The sequence below is a fragment of the Budorcas taxicolor genome, chromosome 4, assembly GCF_023091745.1.
Source record: "Budorcas taxicolor isolate Tak-1 chromosome 4, Takin1.1, whole genome shotgun sequence".
In the NCBI taxonomy this organism is placed as follows: Eukaryota; Metazoa; Chordata; class Mammalia; order Artiodactyla; family Bovidae; genus Budorcas; species Budorcas taxicolor.
The window spans coordinates 106,993,278-107,019,849 of NC_068913.1; the positions used below are offsets into that span (position 1 = coordinate 106,993,278).

Sequence of the window (26,572 nt, forward strand, 5' to 3'; positions counted from 1 at the left end):
ACATACACACTTCACTCTTTTGACTAGATGATGGAAATCTAGCTCCGTCAACTCCTTCTGCCCGTGTTCACAGAAACTGCATGAAAGATACTCCCTGTTTGTCCCGTGGTAAAAGCAGAAACAGAATGTTAATGGGCCCTGGGTTTAAAGGTGTCTTAGGAGCTAACACCTTACAAGGTGAACTCTTTCCTTGCCCTGAACTCGTACCTTACTTGAACTCTGCCTAGGGAAGGAAGTGACTCACTTCATTAAGAGCACTGTCCCAGTAATTCGTGGACTCCACATTGCCTGAATTGTGGGTCACTGCTAGGCTTCCTGCTGCTCACTAGCTCCTTCCTCCCTTCCTCTCTCCCTTCCTCCCTTCCTTTCTCCTTCCTTCCTTTCTGCCTTTTTCTCCTTCTTTCCTTAATTTAATATCTGTGTATCAGATACGTGATGACAAATCAGAAAGCTTTAGCCGTACTAGTGCAGTGATGAAATAGGACCTGTTCCCTTGAGAACATTACCATCTAGTGGAAGAGACGATCATAACCACAAAGGGGTTTCTCGTGTCCTAACTGGACTCTGGCAGCCCCCTGTGGCTATTGGAGTTGGAGCAAACAGAAGGGTGCCCTTCCTGGCTCTACACCCTATTCCTACCTTTCATTAATTAAGCAGCCACAGGACCCTGATAACAAAAAATTCTTAAAACTGGAGCTGTTATTGGTAACGAGGATGTTGGCTGAAGTTGAGAAATGCGAAGATGATGGGCATTTCTGGTGAATGTGCAAATCAGGTTTCGTAAGAATTAACTCTGCATTTCCTCCCAGACTTGGAGTCCTGGGACCAGGGCCTGAGCAGCCAGACCCTGTGCATGGAGAGCCAGCAGGTGCTGCCCGATGGCTCACCGGTGCGCCACTACGACGTACACAGCCTTTATGGCTGGGCCCAGACCAGACCCACGTACGAGTGAGTGTGCTTTTGTCATTGGCCAGCAAGACAATTTTCATTTCTTCCCATGGCTGTAAGTGTCTAGAGTTCTGACATGGTCAGGAACAGAGTTCTTTGCATCACGGGCATCCACCCTTATTCTGTGTGTATGTGCTAAGTCACCTCAGTCATGTCCGACTCTGTGCAACCCTATGGACTGCAGCCCACCAGGCTCCTCTGTCCATGGGGATTCTCCAGGCAAGAAGACTGGAGTGGGTTGCCATGTCCCCCTCCAGGGGATCTTCATCGAACCTGCATCTTCTATGACTCCTGCACTGCAGGAGGATTCTTTACTGCTGAGCCACTGGGGATACCCCTGCCTTATTTCTTGCCTTCATTACCTCTCACTGGTGTGTGTGTGTGTGTGCGTGTGTGTGTGCGCACGCATGCATGCCCATGCATCCCTGTCCATTTTTGGACTTGTGTAAAATATTGGCAGTAACCTAAATGGATTTGTTTCCGCTATAGCTAACTTATTTTCCTGTTGTCACTTACTGAGTACTTTATTTCTGCCTATTGATGTGATGCTTTCTTTAGCAAATATTTGGATTACATCACACACCAGCATCTATCAGTAGATTTTCTCTTTTGTTCCACTGATTTTTCTCTCAAATCTTGTTTTCATTTTTGAGCTAAAGCATCTTACAGAAGACTGACCTTCCATTGATAAATATTTAAACATCTTTTATGTGTATTTGTCCCTCTGTGCAAAGTTTCTCCTGCATTTTGAGGATTAGCCTAGCAGAGAGCATATTACCAAAGGGAGCTGTAGTCATATATAGTTTTATTTGGGTACCAGATCTACCTCGTTGCTCTTTAAATGACTGACAAACTATCTCTCTCCTTTGAGCCTCAGTTTCCTGACAGTAAAAGGAGGCCAGGGTTGTGAGACTGCACACACGAACATGACCAGTACAATACCTGGGATAGAGTAATTGTTCTATGAATATCTGTCTTACCCCAGCCCTCCTCATACCTAGAAGTAGACAGCTAATTAATTTTTTTAAGAAAAGAAATCCACATATTGTTAATCAACTATATTCCAAAATAAGATAACATTTTTTAATTAAAACATTTTTTTAAAGAAAAAGAAATCCATATTTTAGTTGATGCTCTATCTGCAGTTGTTCTGCTGGGAAGTTGATTGGGACTGTCAGCATCACTTAAATAGCAGATGCTTTCTGGCTTAAAATGGAGCAGCACTCTGCTGCCTTACACTCCAGGCTGCAGCTACTCTTTATGATAAAGTTCCTCAACTGTCCAGCCTCAAATTCACCCTCAGCTCGCCCCCTTGTCCCCTTCCGAGCAGAGCCGTGCAGGAGGTGACGGGACAGCGAGGGATCGTCATCACTCGCTCCACTTTCCCCTCTTCTGGCCGCTGGGGAGGACACTGGCTGGGCGACAACACGGCCGCGTGGGACCAGCTGAAGAAGTCAATCATTGGTGTGTGGGCTCTCATCCTGGGGCCTCTCCAGGGGGGGAGGGGGCTGGAGTGCTCCTCAGCGGGGTTGTCATGTCTAATTATCCTCCATGCAGTCAGTGAAAGCCACGGGAGCTGAGTGCTCTGTGTGTGTGTGAGTTTTAATGCACACCCGTCTTTTGACATTTTCACCACGAGCGACTCAGAGCTTTCAAATGTGGAACAGAAGAGACAGGTCAAACCTACCCTTCCCACGGTCTGCTCTCCCGTGTCCAATGCAGCTGTATCTTCTCCCCGCAGGCATGATGGAATGCAGTCTCTTTGGAATCTCCTATGTAAGTCCTACTGGGGCCATGATGAATCCCCTAGTTCAGATTTCGGTGTGTCTGAAACACACAAAGTCCCACTTAAAACATGCTCTGATTTTGCATCTTCTCAGACAGGAGCAGACATCTGTGGATTCTTTGGAGATGCTGAGTATGAGATGTGTGTTCGCTGGATGCAGCTGGGGGCGTTTTATCCATTTTCCAGGAACCACAACACATTCGGGACCAGGGTGAGGGAAGCGGGTTACGGTGTGGGTGTTCTGTGTCCTCACATCACAACTTCCTCTTGTAATTCTATTTACATATTTGTTTATTTTTGGCTGTACTGGGCCCTCATTGCTGTGTGGACTTTTTCTCTAGTTGCGGCGAGGAGGGTCTAGTCTCTAGCTGCAGTGTACAGGCTTCTGCTGTGGTGGAGCATGGGCTCTAGGGCCTGTGGGCTTTAGTGGTGGCAGCAGTTTGGGCTCAGCAGTTGTGGCTCCTGGGCTCTAGAGTGTGGGCTCAATAGCTTTGGTGCACCGGCATAGTTGCTCCGCAGCATATGGGATCTTCCCAGGTCAGGGATTGAACTTGTGTCTCCCGAACTGGCAGGTAGATTCTTTACCACTGAGCCATCAGGGAAACCCCACCACTTCTTAACGCTCAAGAACATCGTACTTATTTGTATGATGAAAAATTATAAAATCACCAGCAACTCCAGTGCTTGGAAAATCTACAGAGTTCAAAAGCCCAGACTACCAACCATTTTTCAAGAATATACTTTTTCCCATCTCTTGGGTTATTCATGCCTATGAGGAGAAATGTTTATGGCTCCCAACAGAGCTGAAATAAAAAGAGGCTCTCTTTGCTTTTAGAAATGATGGGTTTGTATTTTACTTAAATCTCACTGAGTTACGTCAGTGCTGCATGGAGACCCATCTCTCTCTACACACGTGCAGGGGCAAGACTAGACCCCATCCTGAAGGGTTCATGGAAAGAAAAGGAAGCAAGGAACTCCAGTTTATAAAGATGGCAGATGGAGGGAAAGAGGAAGCTAGAAGTTAGAGGAAAAAGCATGTGTAACCTACCCAGCTTTTGAACTGTGGTGTTGGAGAAGACTCTTGAGAGTCCCTTGGACTGCAAGGACATCCAACCAGTCCATTCTGAAGGAGATCAGCCCTGGGATTTCTTTGGAGGGAATGATGCTAAAGCTGAAACTCCAGTACTTTGGCCACCTCATGCGAAGAGTTGACTCATTGGAAAAGACTCTGATGCTGGGAGGGATTGGGGGCAGGAGGAGAAGGGGACGACCGAGGATGAGATGACTGGATGGCATTATGGACTCGATGGATGTGAGTGTGAGTGAACTCCGGGAGATGGTGATAGACAGGGAGGCCTGGCGTGCTGCAATTCATGGGGTCGCAAAGAGTCGGACACGACTGAGCGACTGAAATGAACTGAACTGAACTGAACCTACATATGGGATATGTGCCTGTGCGTGAGTGCTTAGTTGCTAAATCCGACTCTTTATGGCCCCATAGACTATAGCCCACCAGGCTCCTCTGTCCATGGGACTTCCCAGGCAAGAGTACTGGAGTAAGTTGCCATTTCCTTCTCCAGGGGTTACTCCCAGATTAGCCATCAAACTCACGTCTCCTGTCTTGGCAGGGGCATTCTTCACCACTGAGCCACCAGGAAAGCCCATATGCGTGTGCTGGTCCTTTTCTCTTACTGCTAGGAAGGAGGAGGTAACCTTCCACTTGCTCCTTTACCCTTTTAGAGACAAGATCCTGTGGCCTGGGACTCAGCCTTTGAGACGCTCTCAAGAAAAGCCCTCCAGACCAGATACACTCTGCTGCCTTACCTCTACACCCTCATGCATAAGGCTCACGCTGAGGGCAGCACTGTGGCTCGACCCCTTCTCCATGAGTGAGTAGAGCCGGGTCCCCCAGTGACAAGTCTGGGGTGTCTTGGGAATAACCCTCTGCAACTGTCATAACAATATGGGCATATTTTTCACATTTTTTTCTTTAAGGTTTACAGAGGAACGCACAACATGGGATATAGACCATCAGTTCATGCTGGGCCCTGCCATCTTAATTAGCCCCGTGCTGGAAAATGTGAGTTTTCCACTGTGGCTCAGGTACCCTCCAATCATATAATCTAAAGAACAGGAAGGGCATCTTATGGATCTTTTTCTTTTTTTTTTTTTTTGGCTGGGCTAGGTCATTGTTGCTCTGCGGGCTTTGCTCTGGTTGTGAGCAGGGGCTGCTCTCTGGTTGTGCTGTGAGGGTCTCTTATTGTGGTGGCTTCTCTTGCTGCGGAGCACGGGCTTTAGGGCACGTGGGCTTAGTGGTTGCAGCTTCTGGGCTCTCGAGCACGGGCTCAGTAGTCATGGCGCACAGACTGAGTTGCCCTGTGCTTAGTGGCAAGAGGGATCTTCCCTGACCAGGCATTGAAGCTGTGTCTCCTTCATTGTCAGGCGGATTGGATTCCTTACCACTGAGCCACAAGGGTAGCCCTACAGGTTGTCTTATCCAGCTCACTGTTTTCAGGCAAATGCATTTCTAGAACTTCTAAGGGAGATCTTGATTGTTTTTCAAGATCTCCATTAATGGAAACTTTACCCCCACAAAGGATTCTCATTTTGGTATCTTGTCATATTGCATCCTTGCAAAATCTACCTTTTCATAAATGTTATGTTTCTCTGTGTTTAAAGAAGAATTTCCTAGGATCTTTCTCAATAAAACCTTTCCAACTCTTTAAGTCATTAATCAAGTTCCCTTTTTAATCTTATTTCTACAGAGATAATTTTTAAAATTAAAAGTAAATTATTGGCATATTCATAACGATGTGTTGATTTTGTGTTTCAGAATACTTTTCAGGTCCAGGCTTACTTTCCCAGAGCCCGTTGGTATGACTACAGCACGGTAAGAACTAACATTGTTTCTGGACCTGGGTTGGTCCCTGCAGGCAGAGAGAGGGGCCTGGAACTTTCTCCTGACTTCCAAGCACATATTTTCTAAGGCAGTAAGTTTTAGCCTTTCAGCCATGCAAAGTTTGCTTAAATAAAAGTACCCATAAAACCATAAATATTAGAAAATCTGATGCCTATGTTACATTGACTCCTCCCCAACTACCTACCTTTTCTGGACAATACAGAGAAAAGGCTAGATTTTTAGAGGTTTTAGCAAAGCTGAAACCCAGAGATCTTCTGCTTCGATTTGCAGTATTTTGCTGATTTTCTTGGAAAGGAAGTTCTTCTGATAGAGCAGGCACCGATTTCATCTACTTTTCTCGTCATCATTCCTTGCCCACTTTCTCCCTTCTAGGGATCGGGCAATGAATCAAGAGGTGAGTGGAAAGTCCTGGAGGCTCCCCTGGACCATATCAACGTTCATGTCAGAGGAGGCTACATCCTGCCTTGGCAAGAACCTGCGATGAACACTCACTCCAGGTAAGGGATAGAGGTGGTGTTTATTGGCCTTGCTCTCCCATAACGAGGCAGCCTTTTCAGAAGTGGCCCACCTCGATGGTGGATAAACTAAATATGGACAGTTTCATTAATCTGATTCTGAGAGTACCTTCCAAGAGGGATCTGGGGGAGAATAAGTTCATGAAGTCAGTCTTGGGGAGAACTTTTATGTGTAGCTTCTGTGTCAAAGGTTCAAAGTACGTTTTCCCGAGGATACCATCATGTACCTCTCTCCACAGCATTTAAAAATTCAGGAATAGGAGTGAGCTCTTTGATTTGTGATGTCTACCCAGAGTTTTAGTACTTATCCTGAGGTCTACTTTGGTGAACTCAAGAGAAATTATACACACACACACACACACACACACACACACACACACACACACACAAAATAGAACACGTCATGTCAAGAGAGACATACGTAACAAGAGTAGTAACAACTACTTAGTGGTTAGTAAGTGGAAGTTAGTGGAAGTTAGCTTTCACTCTTGTGCTATAAAAATCATGGTTTCAGCTCCGGGCTGAGTCTTGAATAACAGAATTTGAATGTATGAAAACAAGAGAAAGGGATATACTGGGAGGATTAAAGAACTAAAGGTGAAAAATGAGCTCAATTTGGAGGGCAGTAAACCGTTCATGCTGAGTTTAACTGGAGTAGTGATAAAGAGATAAAGTGAATCAAAATCAAGCTGGTTAGTATCAGGCCATGGAAATCTGTGAATGCAGAAGAAGCATACTGCATTGTACTCTACAGCAATCTGGAAGCTGCTAAATGATTGTGTTTTTTTGCGGGGGGGAGAAGCTTCTTATATTACTAATAATATGTATGTAAGTAACATGTATGTATTTGATTTTTGGAGATTTAAGTTGTATTGAATGTTTCATTAAAATATAAGCATTTTATTCTGTTAGCTTTTAAATACCTTTTATTTGATCTCATCTGTTTTTAGAATTTTAGGTGTATTTTTAATGCATTTACTTTTTTTCTGGATGACTATATATTTTCCAAAGAAGCTGTCCTTCATTCTTACAACCTGCAGTCTATAGAAAAATAACTTTTCTTTTAATAGCCGACAGAAATATATGGGATTGATTGTTGCTTTGGATGACAATGGGAGAGCTGAAGGTCAGCTGTTCTGGGATGACGGACAAAGCATTGGTGAGTAGGAGCTTTCTTGGGTCCGCACACAGCATTCAGGGAAGCCATACATGGAGGCTCAGGATATAATTGGCATGAACTGAAAACCTGTTTCTATCACTACTATTAATAAGGCGGTGGTGTTGGGAGGATTTTTGCAACTTTTGTTTCTCATATATATTATGCTGTAGTTGTAATAGAAGGGTATAGAGTCCCGCTTTGTAAGATCATCAATTTGATATTATAGATTCAGCTGGGGGACTTCATCTCCCTATAACTTTCTCGCTCTGATAAGAGTGTTACTGCAAATATCAAGCTGACCATCCGCTCTCAGTGGTTCATAGATCTGCCTCTATTTGGGCCAACCATCTAGAACCAGGCACCCTTTGCCTCCAAAGGGGTGGCTCAAACAGTAAAGAATCTGCCTGCAGTGCACGAGACTGGGCTCAATCCCTGGGTTGGGAAGACCCCCTGGAGAAGGAAATGGCAACCCACTCCAGTATCCTTGCCTGGGAAATCCCACAGAGGAGCCTGGCAGGCCCCAGTCCAGGGTCTCAAAGAGTCAGACATGACTGAGTGACTAACACTCTTTTAGTGCAGGCCCACTCAGGAAACATATTAGAGCTTAGAAAATTTCTTAGTGTCTCAGAATTTGGGAATTAAAGTTGTCCAAAGAATAATTATGTCAATGAAATATTGCTTTGTGTACTTTCTCTTCCCAGTCTAGGAACACGATAGTTCTATCTTAGATTTTGGTGCTTGTCACTATAACTGGAATACCTTCTTCCTCAGGCATTGCTGTAGATTTACAATCTCTCACCAACTGATGTCCATTTTCCAGTACTTTATTACTGTGGACCTCTAATCTTGTAGCAGGTAGCAGTTACTGAATTTATAGTTTTTTTTTCAATAAAATAAAATATTTTTTCTTTATTTACAAAAGTAAAATATTTCTAAAGGTTTCCTCCTTTTGATTTTATTCATTACAAAGGTAAACATATCATCATTAAAGAAAACATTTTAGAGATAAAAAATTAGAAAAAAAATTAAAACCAGTTGATATTTTTGCGGTAACACCTTTTGCTTTCATTTTACCTAAAATAATGCTTAACTTTCAATAATGCTGAAATAATGCATGCTCAGTTGCTTCAGTTGTGTCCAACTCTTTGTGACCCTATGGACCATAACTCCTCAGTCCATGGGATTCTCCAGGTATTACTTCTTGGGTGGGTTGTCATTTCCTCCTCTAGTTGAAAACATGAAGTGAAGTGAAGTCGGTCAGTTGTGTTCAGCTCTTTGCGGTCCCGTGGACTGTAGCCTATCAGGATCCTCCATTCCTAGGATTTAACAGGCAGGAGTACTGGAGTGGGTTGCCATATTTAATTTGTGAATCCTGTTTCTTTGCACTTAACATATTGACACAAATATGTCTAGATATTATTTTATACACCTTATCAATATCACACCTTACGATTATCACATTCCATTGAGAGGATATTCCATAATTTATCTTTCTATAGTTATTCCCTGTGCAGGATGTTTTCAGTTTTTATTGTTATAAAATAACAACATTGAGTATTAACATTTGTTTGTATTTCAGATTATTTCCATAGGGTAGATTCCTAAAAGTAAAATTATTGTTTTCTAATTAACTTGATAGTAGTAGTAAAGTCGCTCAGTCGTGTCCGACTCTTTGCGACCCCGTGGACTGTAGTCTACCAGACTCCTCCCTCCATGGGATTCTCGAGGCAAGAGTACTGGAGTGGGTTGCCATTTCCTTCTCCAAAGTGTATCCATTTTAAGTTTACAGTTCTATTAATATATGTTTTGACAAATGTATACAATTGTTGGTTTGCTACTATGACAATAAATATGTAGAATATTTTTGTAAACACAAAGCCCTTCTACTTCTTTCCAGCAAACTGCCCCTCACTCCCAGTTTATTATTTCCAGTCTCTGACAACCACTGATCTGCTTTCTGACATTATGAATTAGATTTGTCTTTTCTTGGTTTTATGTAAATAGAATCCTACAGTATGTCCTCTTTGTGCTTAGCCTCTTCCACCTAACAAAATATTTTTAAGGATTCATCCATTTTATTGCACATAAGGTTCATTACTTTTGACTCCTGAATAATCATCTTGTGGGAGTACCACAATTTATCCATTTACTTATTGATAAACATATTAGTTGTTTCATATTTTTTACTATTACCTATAACCTGCCCTGGTTATTTGAGTATAAGTCATTTTGTAACATATGTTTTCACTTCACTTGGGTAAAATCCTGGAAATGGAATTGCTGGGCCTGGTCATGTGACAAGTGTGTGTTTACTGGTTAAAGAAAATACCAAATTGTTTTCTAAAGTGTACTGTTTTCTATTACTAACATTACTAATTAAGAGTTCCAGTTTTCTACATCCTCACCAACACTAAGAATTAAAAATTTTTAACCATTATAGTAGGTGTATAGTGCATTTCATTATGGATGTGATTTGCACTTCCTTGATGTTGAGCATCTTATCATGTGTTTATTGGTTATTTATATACATTTATATACATTCTTTGGAGAAGGCAATGGCAACTCACTCCAGTACTTTTGCCTGGCAAATCCCATGGACAGAGGAGCCTGGTAGGCTGCAGTCCATGGGGTCGCTAGGAGTCGGACACGACTGAGTGACTCACTTTCACTTTTCACTTTTATGCACTGGAGAAGGAAATGGCAACCCACTCCAGTGTTCTTGCCTGGAGAATCCCAGGGACGGGGGAGCCTGGTGGGCTGCCACCTATGGGGTCACACAGAGTCAGACACGACTGAAGTGAGTTAGCAGCATATACATTCTTAGGCCTTCCCTGATAGCTCAGTTGGTAAAGAATCTGCCTGCAATGCAAGAGACCCTGGTTCGATTGCTGAGTCAGGAAGATCTGCTGGAGAAGGAATAGGCCACCCACTCCAGTATTCTTGGCTTCCCTTGTGGCTCAGCTGGTAAAGAATCCGCTTGCAATGCAGGAGACCTGGGTTCAATCCCTGGGTTGGGAAAATCCCTTGGAGAAGGGAAAGGCTCCCCACTCCAGTATTCTGGCCTGGAGAATTCCATGGACTACATATTCTGTGGGGTCGCAAAGAGTCGGATACAACTGAATGACTTTCACTTCACTTCACTTCACATACCTTCTTATGTGAGGTTCAAGTCCTTCACCCATTTTCTTTATTGTCATTTGTCTTTATTACTGAGTTCTATGAGTTACATATTTTACCGTCTTTTATCAAATATATGGTTTGTTCTCCCTGTCTGTGACTTGCCCTTTCAATTCCATGATGGTATCTGGCAAAGAGTAACTTTAATTTTGATTAGACATCAATTTATTCATGCTTTTCTTATATGATTTGTGCTTCTTGTGTCTTAGCCTAAAGAGTGTTGTGGTACCAATTCCAACATATGTATATGTGAGTGTTTTTCCACACCAACAAGCAACTCTGGGACACCAGCTGGGTGTGCTACAATTCAATTCAATTCAATTCTGACACTAACTACTGGAAATCATGTCAGATCCCAAGGTTAAGGGGTCGGTTTCACAAGACTTCCTCCTCCTGCCTTCTCCGCCCTCTTCTGATGCTAGATCTGTGCTTCTGAATGACCAACTATAAATCAGAGGGTCCCATGACCCCCTCCTCAGGTTGGATTAATTTGCTAGAGTGGGTAGCAGACCTCAGAGAAACATTTTGCGTAATAGTTTATGGGTGTATTACACAAGGATACAACTCAGAAACAGCGAGATAGAAGCAATGCATAGGGCAAGTATGAGAGAAGCATTGTAGAGCTCCCCTGCCCATTCCAGGTGTGTTCCTATCCCCACATTTCCATGTGTGTTCCAACCCCTAAGCTCTCTGGACCTCATTCTTTGTGTTTTTCTTATTGTTGTTGCTGTTGTTGTTTTTCTGTTTTTGAAAGCTTCATTACATAGGCATGGTGTTTAAATTCTTGGCCGTTGGCTACTGATGTAATCTCCAGCCCCTCTCCCTTCCAGAGGTCTCAGAGTAAGACTGATAGTTGGTTATTCTGGCAACTAGTGGGAGACCTGGGTTTGATCTCTGGGTTGGGATGATCCCCTGGAGAAGGGCATGGCAACCCACTCCAGTACCAGAACACTCCAGTATTGGTACCACAACACTCTTTAGGCTAAGACACAAGAAGCACAAATCACATTCTCTTGCCTGGAGAATCCCCATGGACACAGGAGCCAGGCAGGCTACAGTTCATGGGGTCGCAAAGAGTCGGACTGGACTGAGTAACTAAGAACAACACGCAGCACACAGCCACCATCCTGAGTCGCTTTTCAAAAGTCACCTCATTAACATAACAAAAGACACCTTGATTGCTCTCTTCACCTGAAATTCCAGTTCTAGGCTTCTATAGCAGCTTATCTGTGCATGGACTTTCTAGACAGGAATACGGGAGTGGGTTGCCATTTCTTTCTCCAAGGGATCATCTTGTGTCTTCTGCTGTGGCAGAAGGACACTTTATCACTTGCTCTGCGGAGCCCTCTGATGAAGACCAAATATGTATTATTTATCATAGATCACATCACATAGCCTAACTGAAGATTACCTGTTTTACAGTCTTAGCTTTTATATATTAGGAATCCACCTCATTAATATTATATTTTGTATGTATGTAATAGTCCAGGTTCATTTCCCCCCATGTTTGTCCAGCTGATCAAGCACCACTTTCTTGAAAGTATAATCTTTTTTCCTTGTTTTATTTTCCTGACATTTCTGTTAGCTATCAATAGGTTATATGTGGCTGAGAGTTTATTTTGGGTTAGTTTTTCTGTTGATCTAAATGTTTAATCCTTATGCCACTATCATATTGTCTTGACTAAAGTAGTTTCAGATTTGTTTATTGTAGTTCCTTTGGATTTCATAAAAAATTTTAAATCAACTTGTCAGTACCTAACAAAAAGCTTATTAGAACTTTAACAGAAATGCATTGATACTAAAGATAAATTTAGGGTTATCCATCTTCCTCTCTATCTCATCTTCAATTAAGTAAGTAAGTAAGTGAAAGTATTCTTTAATTACTTCAGCAACATTTTATAATTTTCAGTTCATGGGTCTTACACATATTTTGTTAAGTTATCCCAAGTATTTCTAAGTTTTTGATGATGTTGCAAGTGGCATTTTAAATTACTCTTCTTCATGTATGGATAATACTTTAGAAGCCTATATTCCTTTAACACAACATACAAGAGAGATGTTTTTCAAATTATTTTCTTTTATCTCATTTATAGGTGGAACTGGCAAAAAATGGAGGGATATAAAGGAATTAGATTACTTTTGTTTTCAAAGTTCCATTTAGTCTCTGGATTTGTTTTTTAAGTTAACTCTGTGGAGAGACATGTGATATATTGGAATTCAATAGGTCTGGCTTCAAAAACCATTTCAGTCATTTATTAATTGCATATCTATTGGGAAGCTTTATAGCTTTATATTGGAGAAGGCAATGGCACCCCACTCAAGTTCTCTTGCCTGGGAAATCAGAGCCTGAGGCTACAGTCCATGGGGCCACTAAGAGTTGAGAGACGTAGACTGAGAGACTTCACTTTCAATTTTCATTTTCATGCATTGGAGAAGGACATGGCAACCCACTCCAGTGTTCTTACCTGGAGAATCCCAGGGACAGAGGACCCTGGTGGGCTTCCGTCTATGGGGTCGCACAGAGTCGGACACGACGGACGTGACTTAGCACCAGCAGCAGCAGCAGCGGCATAGCTTTATATCTCTCTGCCTGTATTTCCTCAGTTTTTAAAATCTGCAAGATATTACTTATCATGTAGATTTTAAGCAGATTTAATTGATTTAATATATAAATAGAATTCCTGAAACATAGTTGCTGAATAAAATGTATCATTAATATGAAAGATAAATAATAAATTTCCATTACAAGCTTTTAAGTTATTTTACATTTAAATCAGAGTGGCTAGCATAACAACAAAAAGCCCAAAAATCAGAGAAAAGAGATTAACTAGCCACCCAAGCCAACTTTTAAGGAAGTGGGACTTGAACCTTACAAGAAAATAATATGCTGCAAGGTCAGTTTTTAAATTTAAGAACTGTGTTTATTAATGGGCTAAGATGTTCTCATCTATTAGGAAGTACATATTTTTCCTTAAGTGAAGTGTATGTGAAAGATGAAACTTCAGTCAAGAATTTGTTTGGTGAGCAGAAAATTATAGCAACAGGAATTAACGGCCAGTAACACACTGTCTTGATTATAATTGCTTTGAAGTGGCTTTTTTTAAAGATTTTTTTTTTATATGGACCACTTTTAAAATCTTTATTTAATTTGTTGAAATATTGCTTCTGTTTTGTGGCTTGAGGCATGTGGGATCTTAGCTCTCCCACCAGAGACTGAACTCACAAACCCTGTACTGGAAGGAAAAGTCTCAACCACTGGACTGCCAGGGGAGTCCCTGAAGTCACTTTTGAAATTAGGGAGCAATAATTCTCTTCTTTTTTAAGAAAGTGCCTTTATTTGTGCAGGTTTTCTCAACCTTGGTAACATTGACATTTGAGAAACCTATATGCAGGTCAGGAAGCAACAGTTAGAACTGGACATGGAACAACACACTGGTTGCAAATAGGAAAAGGAGTACGTCAAGGCTGTATATTGTCACCCTGCTTATTTAACTTCTATGCAGAGTACATCATGAGAAACGCTGGACTGGAAGAAACACAAGCTGGAATGAAGATTGCTGGGAGAAATATCAATAACCTCAGATATGCAGATGACACCATCCTTACGGCAGAAAGTGAAGAGGAGCTAAAAAGCCTCTTGATGAAAGTGAAAGAGGAGAGTGAAAAAGTTGGCTTAAAGCTCAACATTCAGAAAACGAAGATAATGGCATCTGGTCCCATCACTTCATGGCAAGTAGATGGGGAAAGAGTGGAAACAGTGTCAACAGTGTCAGACTTTATTTTTGGGGGCTCCAAAATCACTGCAGATGGTGATCGCAGCCATGAAATTAAAAGACGCTTACTCCTTGGAAGAAAAGTTATGACCAACCTAGATAGCATATTAAAAAGCAGAGACATTGCTTTGCCACCAAAGGTCCATCTAGTCAAGGCTATAGGTTTTTCCAGTGGTCATGTACGGATGTGAGAGTTGGACTGTGAAGAAAGCTGAGCGCTGAAGAATTGATGCTTTTGAACTGTGGTGTTGGAGAAGACTCTTGAGAGTCCCTTGGACTGCAAGGAGATCCAACCAGTCCGTCCTAAAGGAGATCAGTCCTGGGTGTTCATTGGAAGGACTAATGCTGAGGCTGAAGCTCCAATACTCTGGCCACCTCATGTGAAGATTTAACTCATTGGAAAAGACTCTGATGCTGGAAGGGATTGGGGGTAGGGGGAGAAGGGGACGACAGAGGATGAGATGGCTGGATGGCATCACCGACTTGATGCACATGAGTTTGGGTGAACTCCAGGAGTTGGTGATGGACAGAGAGGCCTGGGGTGCTGCGATTCATGGGGTTCCAAAGAGTCAGACATGACTGAGCGACTGAACCGAACTGAACTGGATTCTTTGTTATTGGTGGTGGTTGAACCATTAATTATACAATGTTTTTACACCCCCACCCTTTACCCACTAGATGCTAAAACTCTCCAGCTCCAAAACGTAACAATCAATGGGTCTCTAGATAACTGCTACATGTTTCACCAGCAGAATTGCTGCTGGTTGAGAACCAATGTTTTAAGGGAATCTGGAATCCTTTCCAGCTTCCCTGCTGGCTCAGTGGTAGATAATCTTCCTGCCAATGCAGGAGACGTGGGTTTGATTCCTGGATCGGGAAGGACATGGTAACCCACTCCAGAATTCTTCCCTGGAAAATCCTGTGGACAGAAGAGCCTGGCAGGCTACCATCCATAAGGTTGCAAGAGTTGGACATGACTTAGCAACTAAACAACAAGAATCCTTTTATATAGCTTGAGCTGATTAGGACTAGATGATTAATATCATATTGGATTTATAGCACCAAAGTTAGTGTGTAAAATCAGCTCTCTATGAGCAATATGTTTCAAAAATAGGAGGGAAAAAACAATTTTCTGTAAAACTTTGTTTTTGTTTAGTCACTAAGTCATGTCCGACTCTGTTTGTGAGCCTATGGACTGTAGCCCGCCAGGCTCCTCTGTCCGTGGGATTTCCCAGGCAAGAATACTGGAGTGGGTTGCCATGTCCTTCTCCAATAAAATTTTAGGTTCCTACAACAAATATATTCTAGCCTTAAAGTTAAAAATTAGTACTCCCAGCAAGTTTTAAACTTTTTACATTGTTTAAGGTCTACGCAGAAGCACTTTTCCCTTTTTCACCAGCCCTTGAAATTAAAATTTAAAATATGAAGATACAAGTATAGATTTAATTTAATTTTTCTCTTAACTGTTTGTAATTATTTTTAAAAATTTACTTAGATTTAAGGAGATTCAATAGTTAGGTCAAAGTTAATCTTAAATAGCTTATATGAACAGAATCTCATTCTTTAAAAATTTTATATTAAAACTGTGTTTGGGAACACATGTAAGAATTAAAGATTTTAAAATTAAAAAAAAAGAAAAGAAAAAAAAGAAATGACAAACTAAATAAAAGATTTCCTTCTCTTTAAAAAAAATAAAAAATAAAACTGCTAAAATAGGCTATGGTGTTTTATGTTCACTTTCTAGCCAAAGCTCAGTTTAAAAATAAGGGTTTACAAGTGTTCATTTCCACAAGGGTGGAGTTGATTTAAAAAACAAAGACTATTATTGGGTTCAGGGAGAGACTATGTTGGCATATTGATTAGAGATGAAATGTTGACTAGGGCCAAGAATAAAACACAAAATGAAACTGACTTTTATGAAACTGGCGTTTAGCCACATAAGGAGAATGACTAAAGCAGATATCAACTAAGGAGTATTTCAAAGAGGAGATGTGTGGGCAAAGAAGCTAAAAATCTTGAACATCATGATGAGATATTGAAATTTAATATACTTTATCATTGGTGATTTTGAAAGGACCAGATTCAGTGGGGAAAAACAAAAGAAACACAGGAGCTGAAGAGTGGTGGATATAGGATTGAATTACAAGTTGAACACATAGATGTAACAAGCTGAGGCCAGAGGCCTTAGGATCTGGAACACTGTGGAAGGATGAGCTAAGGGTAGGGAGAGAGGAGCCAGGAAGGTACAGATGATGATGACTTTGATGATGATTGTGAACAACAAATTTTGAGCACTTATCAACACAAGTGGCATGTTGTAGACCTCATTGCCTTGAGCTGGGTATTATTAACATCTCCAGTCTACAAATGATGAAATGTTAAGTAATTTCCCAGAGTTTGCACAATAATACAAAAGTGGAAATTTGAATCTATGTCAATGCCTCTTGAGAGCACAAATTCCTAGCCACTCTCCCCAATTCTAAGCCTTTTTCGTCACAGCCATGTGACTTCTCAAGGCTATGCGCTTGCTGTGTGTTAGTTGCTCAGTCGTGTCCCACTCTGCGACTGCATGGACTGTAGCCTGCCAAGCTCCTCTGTCCACAGAATTCTCCAGGCAAGAATTCTGGGGAGTGGGTAGCCATTCCCTTCCCCAGGGGATCTTCCTTACCCAGGGATCAAAGCCAGGTCTCCTGTACTGCAGGCAGATTCTTTGCTGTTGCAATCAGTAGCCTCCATGCTTTTTCACCTATGGTGTCTATTAGTTCAATCCAGATTCTCTTCTATTTGCAATCTCCTGATGCTCACCTCAAAAATACCCTCTTCCATAGGTACATCCCCACACTAACCAGGGGTGAAATATTCCCTCAGCTACTACCCTTAGTGCTGCTCTACAGAGGTCATGATTTGTCGATCAGTACTTGGGATCCCAGTGAAATATTTTCTGACTGCATGAAAGATTATCTGCTATTGTTGAAACAATGAGTAGTTGCTTATTCTTTTTTCTTGCTTGCAGATACCTTTGAAAATGGAAACTATTTCTTGGTAAACTTTACAGCAGCTCAGGTAAGACTGTTTTATTGAATTTTATAAATCTTTTCCCAGTTAGCTACAGATTGAATGTAATCAGTGAACGGTATCATATCCCACATCTTCCTGCCTTTACATTTACAAATCAGATCTACTGACATGAAAATAAGGAAGAAACAGTTCTTATTTTGACAATTGCCCAGTATACCATCACTCTACTAAAAAAAAATTGTAATTCATATAATGCTGGGGAAAAAAATGAGTCCTTGAATATATGACATGTTTTTAGGAAATGAGACACTTTCTGGCTGATAAAAATTTGAAGGATAAATGCTAGATTGGCTATCTGTTGCACAAAAATGGTGCAAAAACAACCTCATAACTTCATAAAAAACAACCTCATAACTTCAGCAGCATGTAGTAATTAATGCTTATTTAGCTTATAACTTTGCAGTGCTTAGATGATCTAAGCTGGGCTTGGCTGATCTTGGCCAGCTCACATTCATCTGCAATCAGTCATGGGAATGTCTGTTTGCTCCAGTGATTATATATCTGGAGGGGGCAGTCACATGTTGGAGGTCAGCTGCTCTTGGATGATCTAAGATGGTCTTATGCACAGGTCTGGGCATGACATTTCCATGATTATGAAAGGGCAAAAACAGAGGTGGAAGAGCCTGAGTGAGGGCTTTCTGAAATCTCCATTTGTAGTAAGTTGGCAATAGGCAAAGTCATATGGCTAACCCCAACAGAGGTGGGATAGAATGCCCCATTCAGAGAGGGAGGTCACTGCACAATTGCATGGAAAAGAGTATAGATAGGGAGGGGCAAATCATTGGAGGTCATAATACAATCAACCTACTAGGCATGTTAAATGATTCCATGGATAATCCATATAGTTTTAATTAGAGTAGGAGGATCATTCTCTATCAAACCTATAATCTGCTTCTCTCTAATTTTTACTTGTGGATTTAACTAAGGAATAGTATAACATAAACCTATTGTGTTTTTTCTACATAACAGTGCTTCAAGTGTTTGAAGGTATCTGTCACATATTCCTTCTGTCTTCTTGGAATTATACATCTCCAGGCTAACTTCATACTTCCTCTGTTTTGTGCCTACCCTGGTTTCCAGATTAGCTTATTCTGTTTGGACTAGATTAGTCTAGATTTCTCTTAAAACATGGTCCCAGGATTGAGAGATTATCTTAGAGCTGCACTATGGTATGCAATGATAGTCACTAGCCTCATGTGGCAATCAAGCTTTTGAAATATGACTAGCTTAATTTTAAATATTTAAAAAGATTATAAAATATCACATTAACATTTTATGTTAAACATATGTTAGACATATGTTAAAATAATAATACTTTGGATGCGTGTTAGTCCCTCAGTCACATCCGAATCTTTGTGACACCACGGACTGTAGCTTGCCAGGCTCCGCTGTCCATGGGATTTCCCAGGCAATAATACTGGAATGGGTAACCATTCCCTCCTCCAGGGAATCTTCCTGACCCAGGAATCATACCTGGGTCTCCCTCATTACAGGCATATTCTTTACAATCTGAGCCACCAGGGAAGCCCAATATTTTGGATATATTGGGTTAAAGAAAACATCATCAAAGCAATTTTTCCTTTTTCTCTTGTTAAATTACATATATAGTTTGCATTATAGTCTATAAGACAGTGTGGACTTTCTGTTGCAAAAAAAAACAAAAAAAAAAACCCAAAACCAAAAACTCAAAACCTCAGTGGCATGCAACAATAAATACTTATTTAATTCATTACCTAACTCTTAGCTCCTTTTAGCTAAACTGTTTTCTTACTGTTATTGCATCACACTATGTATTTTTTTAAACACGTGTATCAAATTATCTTCATAGACATTATTATTGGGTCATGATGTTGACATCCTGCGTTTGCCTTTCTGAAACAAAATGCAAGACTTTGTATACTAATTAGGCATGTAACTTCTCTGTTCTTAGTTTAAGAAAAGAATTGAAGATTATATCATTTTCCTCTGAAAATATTGCTTTTTAATGAAGCTGTTCATCTAGAAGCCCTGGATTTTAGTTCTCTTCCTACTGCTAAATAGTTATTCAAGCTAGGGAAGATAGTTCTCCTGTTTCTTGATTATAATATATTTGGTTTCTCATAAATGTTAATATCTTCTAATGCTAAAATTCCATTCTTCTGTTATTCCAAGGTAGTGATAAATGGATTCTTTTTTCTATGTGATGTTTGATGGAGTTTTTCCTAAGGATCAGTGCTTTGACATGAAAGAGAGCTTCCCCTGGGAGTAATTTTTATCAGTGGTGTTCTGGCTGGTATGAGGTTATGGGAGTTGGTGGCTGATTTGTAGCATTTGCTAATTTCTGTGTGTGAAATCTCCCATCACATTCCTCAATTTCAGGCTATCGACTGGCTTGCGAAATCCCAGACAATTTGAAAATAAGCTCTCCCAAATCATAAGAGTTAGCTCCAAAACATCCATTTACTTCATGTTATATTCCTTTTTCTTAATTTTCTCTTGATTCTTACTGCTCAGTTACAAAAGTCTGGTTAATTCTCCATAATGCCAACTGAACATCATTTTCTTTCTACTGTTGCTATCAGAGTCTAGGAGTTTATAGTTTCACTCTACTGCAGCTGTCTCCTTAATTGATTGCATCAAGTCATCATCTTATGTACTTAACCAGTAATTGCCCTGCTCAGTGCCAGCGTGAACTCAGGAGCCCATGAATTCAGGGCCTTTGCCAGGTGTCTCTGCCTCCCTCCACCCCATTCCCTTTCCTGTTCATTTTGTCTTCATCAGCTCTATCCGTCTTCCCAGGACTTCTCACATTCCATGTCGTTCCTAAGTCCTTTCTTGGCAACCCTATTCCCATGGTGATTCTTTTTATTTTCTTTTAACACCCATAACAAATATTCATGATGATTTTCATTTAGGCCTTAATCTTCTAACATCTCATGACTTCATTCACATTATGGTAACCCATGTGTTGATACTTAAAATAGTTGATAATATAGATTTGTTGCAAACTATCCTTAGTCTATGCTAAAGCCTTTGACTGTGTGGATCATAACAAACTATGGGAAAATTCTTTAAGACTTGGGAATACCAGACCACCTGACCTGCCTCTTGAGAAATCTGTATGCAGGTCAGAAGCAACAGTTAGAACCGGGCATGGAACAACAGACTGGTTCCAAATTGGGAAAGGAGTATGTCAAGGCTGTATATTGTCACCCTGCTTAATTAACTTATGTGCAAAGTACATCATACTAAATGCCAGGCTGGATGAAGCTCAAATTGGAATCAAGATTGCTGGGGGAAATATCAATAACCTCAGATATGCAGATGACACCACCCTTATGGCAGAAAGAGAAGAAGAACTAAAGAGCCTCTTGATGAAAATGAAAGAGGAGAGGGAAACAGCTGGCTTAAAACTCAACATTCAGAAAACTAAGATCATGCCATCCGGTCCCATCACTTCATGGCAAATAGATGGGGAAACGATGGAAACAGTGACAGACTTTATATTTTTGGGCCCCAAAATCAATGCAGATGATGACTGCAGCCACAAAATTAAAAGATGCTTTCTCCTTGGAAGAAAAGCTATAACAAACCTAGACAACATACTAAAAAGCAGAGACATTACTTTGCCAACAAAAGTCCATCTAGTCAGAGCTATGGTTTTTCCAGGAGTCATGTATGGATGTGAGAATTGGACTATAAAGAAAGCTGAGCACCGAAGAACTGATGCTTTTGAATTGTGGTGTTGGAAAAGACTCTTGGGAGTCCCTTGGACCACAAGGAGATCAAACCAGTCCATCCTAAAGGAAATCAGTCCTGAATATTCATTGGAAGGACTGATGCTCAAACTGAAGCTCCAATACTTTGGCCACCTGATGCCAAGAGCCAACTCACTGGAAAAGACCCTGATGCTGGGAAGGATTGAAGGCAGGAGGAGAAGGGGATGACAGAGGATGAGACGGTTGGATGGCATCACCGACTCAAAGGACATGAGTTTTAACAAGCTCTGGGAGTTGGTGTTGGACAGGGAAGCCTGGCATGCTGCAATCTATGGGGTCGCAAAAAGTCGGACACGAGCGAGTGATTGAATTGAATGACTGATCCTTAGCCTAGGGACAAGTTGCCATAATCGTTTATTTATACTGTGCTAAGTCATACAGTGCTACGCACATAAGTTCATCATGATTCCAACCATATAAATGCCTTTAAGCTGTACAACCTTGACCTTCTCATTTTCTCTCCCAGAGCCTCAGTTTTCTCATCTGAGAAACAGACATAAAGATTTTTTCTTTTCAAAATCATTGTAAGAATTAGTAATAATGTAGTTAAAAAGCTTTCATAATGTTGACACACAAACCTGTTTTGAGCACCTCAAATTTATTGTCTTAAGTACTCAGGAAGTATGTCTTCATGAAAAATTTAAGAATAAAACCAGCATTTTTGTTAACATTGTAATATAGAATTTAATCTATTAACAGATGTATTATGTATCTTTTCCTCTTTATATATTCTTTGCAGAGTGTACTGCAAATCCAAATGATACATAATAATTATTTGAGTGACACTAATTCACTGAAAGTTGGATATATTAGTATCTGGGGCATAAACTCTACTGATATAACACAAGTGAATGTCTCCTATGACAATCAACAATTCATGGTGATGAATTTCAAGAGTGACCCTTACAATCAGGTATGTCTTAAAGGAATGCTATCATATCACACATTAATTTTATTTTTCTGTAAAGTTATTAGCACTATTGTTGTATTTACTTATACTTGAAAGGTTATATATATTTGCAAATGTTGACTCATATTGTACAGTGCACATTAGTGATCCTCTCAGGATAGTCCAGGGATCAATGATCAATGATCTGATGGAATCCTCTCCATATGTTTCCCAAAGAGATTGTGCTGTGTGTTAGATTGGTCTTAATAAGTTGCATTGCACAGTTGTTATACTGTAATGTGAGGTTTAACTTAAATGTGATATTTAACAAATTTTAAAATACCAACTTCATCTCTTCTTTTCTGGCAGACACTAAATATTCAATTGACTGACAAGATTATCAGCCTGGAAAAGTTAACTGAGGTTACTTGGATTCACGGTGGTCCTATAGTTTCTACTACAGCTATGATGAGTACCTTCCCAATGAGCTCTTCACATCCTTCCACAGCTTCTACTACTGCTGCTACTTCTGTTACCACCAGTTCTTCTGCTTCAAGTGGCACGAGTACTAGTACCGCTGATAGCACTAGTGCCACTCTTCCTATGACAACCACTTCTTTCCCAACAAGTGCTACTGAAGTTTCAGCTGGTGCTACTGTTGCCAATACCAGTGCATCTCTCCCTACAAACACTGCTACTGAGAGCACTAGTGTTATGCTTCCCATCACAACCATGCCTTACCCAACAAGTGCTACCGAGGTTTCAACTAGTACTACTGTCCCTAATGCCACTCTCTCGTCCCCTGTAAATACTACTCTGGATATCACTGACATTACTCTTCCTATCACGGACATGCCACACACAAGTGCTACTCAAGTTTCAACTAGTACTACTGTCCCTAATACCACTATACATTTCCCTATTAATACTACTACTGATAGCACTAATGTTACTCTTCCCATCACAACCATGCCTTACTCAACAAGTGCTACTGAATTTTCAACTAGTACTTCTGTCCCTAATGCCACTATACCTTCCCCTACAAATACTACTACTGATAGCACTAATGTTACTTTTACTGTCACAACAATGCCTTACCCAACAAATGCTACTGAAGTTTCAACTAGTACTACCATCCCTAATGCTACTATCTCTTTCCCTATTACTACTACTACTGATAGCACTGATATTACTCTTCCTATCACAGACATACCATACACAACAAGTGCTACTCAAGTTTCAATTAGTACTTCTGTCCCTAATGCCACTATACCTTCCCCTATAAATACTACTACTGATAGCACTAATGTTACTTTTACTGTCACAACAATGCCTTACTCAACAAATGCTACTGAAGTTTCAACTAGTACTACCATCCCTAATGCTACTATCTCTTTCCCTATTAATACTACTACTGATAGCACTATTGTTACTCTTCCTGTCACAACCATGCCTTACCCAACAAGTGCTACTGAGGTTTCAACTAGTACTACTGTCCCTAATGCCACTCTCTCTTCCCCTGTAAATACTACTCTGAATAGCACTGACATTACTCTTCCTATCACAGACATGCCATACACAACAAGTGCTACTCAAGTTTCAACTAGTACTACTGTCCCTAATACCACTATACCTTCCCCTATAAATACTACTACTGATAGCACTAATGTTCCTCTTCCAGTCACAACCATGCCTTTCCCAACAAGTACTACTGAAGTTTCAACTAGTACTACTGTCCCTAATGCCACTATACCTTCCCCTATAAATACTACTGATAGCACTGATATTACTCTTCCTATCACGGACATGCCATACAAAACAAGTGCTACTCAAGTTTCAGCTAGTACTACTGCCTCTAATAATACCACTATTTCTTCCCCAATAAATATTACTACTGATAGCACTAATGTTCCTCTTCCAGTCACATCCATGCCTTACCCAACAAGTACTGCTGAAGTTTCAACTAGCACTTCTGTCCCTAACACCACTGTATCTTTCCCTATAAATACTACTACTGATAGCACTGATATCACTCTTCCGGTCACAGCCATGCCTTACCCAACAAGTACTACTGATGTTTCAACTAGTACTACTGTCCCTAATACCACTATTTCTTCCCCAATAAATATTACTACTGATAGCACTAATGTTCCTCTTCCAGTCACATCCATGCCTTACCCAACAAGTACTGCTGAAGTTTCAACTAGCACTTCTGTCCCTAACACCACTGTATCTTTCCCTATAAATACTACTACTGGTAGCACTGATATCACTCTTCCGGTCACAGCCATGCCTTACCCAACAAGTACTACTGATGTTTCAACTAGTACTACTGTCCCTAATACCACTATTTCTTCCCCAATAAATATTACTACTGATAGCACTAATGTTCCTCTTCCAGTCACAACCATGCCTTACCCAACAAGTACGACTGAAGTTACAACTAGTACTACTGTCCCTAATGCCACTCTCTCTTCCCCTGTAGATACAACTACTGATAGCACTGATATCACTCTTCCTATCACAGACACGCCATACACAACAAGCGCTACTGAAGTTTCAACTAGTACTACTGTCCCTGATATCACTATATCTTCCCCAATAAATACTACTGCTGATAGCACTAATATTACTCTGCTAGTCACAACCATGCTTTACCCAACAAGCGTGACTGAAGTTTCAACTAGTACTACTGTCCTTAATACCACTATATCTTCCCCTATGAATGCTACCACCGATAGCACTAATGATCCTTTTCCAGTCACAACCATGCCTTTCCCAACAAGTGCTACTGAAGTTTCAACTAGTATTACTGTCCCTAATACCACTCTCTCTTCCCCTGTAAATACTACTACTACTGATAATACTCATTTCACTCTTCCTGTCACAGCCATGCCTTCTTACACAACAAGTACTACTGAAGTTTCAACTAGTACTGCTGTCCCTAATACCACTATTTCTTCCCCAATAAATACTACCACTGATAGTACCAATGTTTCTCTTCCAGTCACAACCATGCCTTACCCAACAAGTGCTACTGAAATTACAACTAGTACTACTGTCCCTAATACCACTATTTCTTCCCCAATAAATATTACTACTGATAGCACTAATGTTCCTCTTCCTGTCACAACCATGCCTTACCCAACAAGTACTACTGAAGTTTCAACTAGTGCTACTGTCCTTAATACCACTATATCTTCCCCTATGAATGCTACCACCTATAGCACTAATGTTCCTCTTCCAGTCACAACCATGCCTTACCCAACAAGTGCTACTGAAGCTACAACTAGTACTACTGTCCCTAATGTCACTATATCTTCCCCAATAAATACTACTGCTGATAGCACTAATGTTCCTCTGCCAGTCACGACCATGCCTTACTCAACAAGTGCTACTGAAGTTTCAACTAGTACTACTGTCCCTAATACCACTCTCTCTTCCCCTGTAAATAGTACTACTACTGATAGTACTCATATCACTCTTCCCGTCACAGCCATGCCTTCTTACACAACAAGTACTAAAGTTTCAACTAGTACTACTGTCCTTAATACCACTATATCTTCCCCAATAAATACTACCACTGATAGTACCAATGTTTCTCTTCCAGTCACAACCATGCCTTTCCCAACAAGTACTACTGAAGTTTCAACTAGTACTACTGTCCTTAATACCACTATATCTTCCCCTATGAATGCTACCACTGATGATAGCACTAATGTTCCTCTTCCGGTCACAACCATGCCTTACCCAACAAGTGCTACTGAAGTTTCAACTAGCACTACTGTCCCTAATACTACTATAACTTCCCCTAAGTATACTACAACTGATAGCACTGATATCACTCTTCCGGTCACAGCCATGCCTTACCCAACAAGTGCCACTGACGTTACAACTAGTACTACTGTCCCTAATACCACTATGTCTTCCCCAATAAATATTACTACTGATAGTACTAATGTTCCTCTCCCACTCACAACCATGCCTTACCCAACAAGTGCTACTGAAGTTACAACTAGTACTACTGTCCCTAATGCCACTCTCTCTTCCCCTGTAGATACAACTACTGATAGCACTGATATCACTCTTCCTATCACCGATACACCATACACAACAAGTGCTACTGAAGTTTCAACTAGTACTACTGTCCCTGATATCACTATATCTTCCCCAATAAATACTACTGCTGATAGCACTAATGTTCCTCTTCCAGTCACAACCATGCCTTTCCCAACAGGTAGTACTGAAGTTTCAACTAGTACTACTGTCTCTAATACTACTATATCTTCCCCTACAAACACTACTCATGTCTAGCACTAATGGTATTCTTCTTGTCACAATCATGCCTTTCCCAGCAAGTGCTATTGAAGTTATTGATATGAATGTTCCTAATTCTATTGTGCCTTTCCCTACAAATACTACTACTGCTAGAACTAGTGCTACACTTCCTATCACAGCTACTTCTTTCCCAACAAGTACTACTGATACTAGCACTGGTACTACTGTTCTTATTACCACTACTCATCTTCAACAAATACTATTGCTACTAGCACTAATAATACTCACCCA

General features: G+C 40.7%; 1 protein-coding gene across 1 annotated transcript in view; it reads left to right on the forward strand.

The window, feature by feature from the left end:
• LOC128046312 (maltase-glucoamylase-like) overlaps positions 1–26,317 on the forward strand; it is a 189,023-nt gene extending 162,706 nt beyond the window's left edge. Inside the window, exons 59-70 of the mRNA XM_052638415.1 lie at positions 810–948; positions 2,279–2,412; positions 2,690–2,724; positions 2,829–2,945; positions 4,475–4,623; positions 4,730–4,814; positions 5,568–5,624; positions 6,027–6,151; positions 7,240–7,328; positions 17,292–17,341; positions 21,854–22,027; positions 22,373–26,317. Of these exons, the coding sequence (XP_052494375.1) occupies positions 810–948; positions 2,279–2,412; positions 2,690–2,724; positions 2,829–2,945; positions 4,475–4,623; positions 4,730–4,814; positions 5,568–5,624; positions 6,027–6,151; positions 7,240–7,328; positions 17,292–17,341; positions 21,854–22,027; positions 22,373–26,317 (5,099 nt within the window). The remainder of the gene's footprint in view (positions 1–809; positions 949–2,278; positions 2,413–2,689; positions 2,725–2,828; positions 2,946–4,474; positions 4,624–4,729; positions 4,815–5,567; positions 5,625–6,026; positions 6,152–7,239; positions 7,329–17,291; positions 17,342–21,853; positions 22,028–22,372) is intronic.
• The last annotated feature ends 255 nt before the right edge of the window (positions 26,318–26,572 follow it).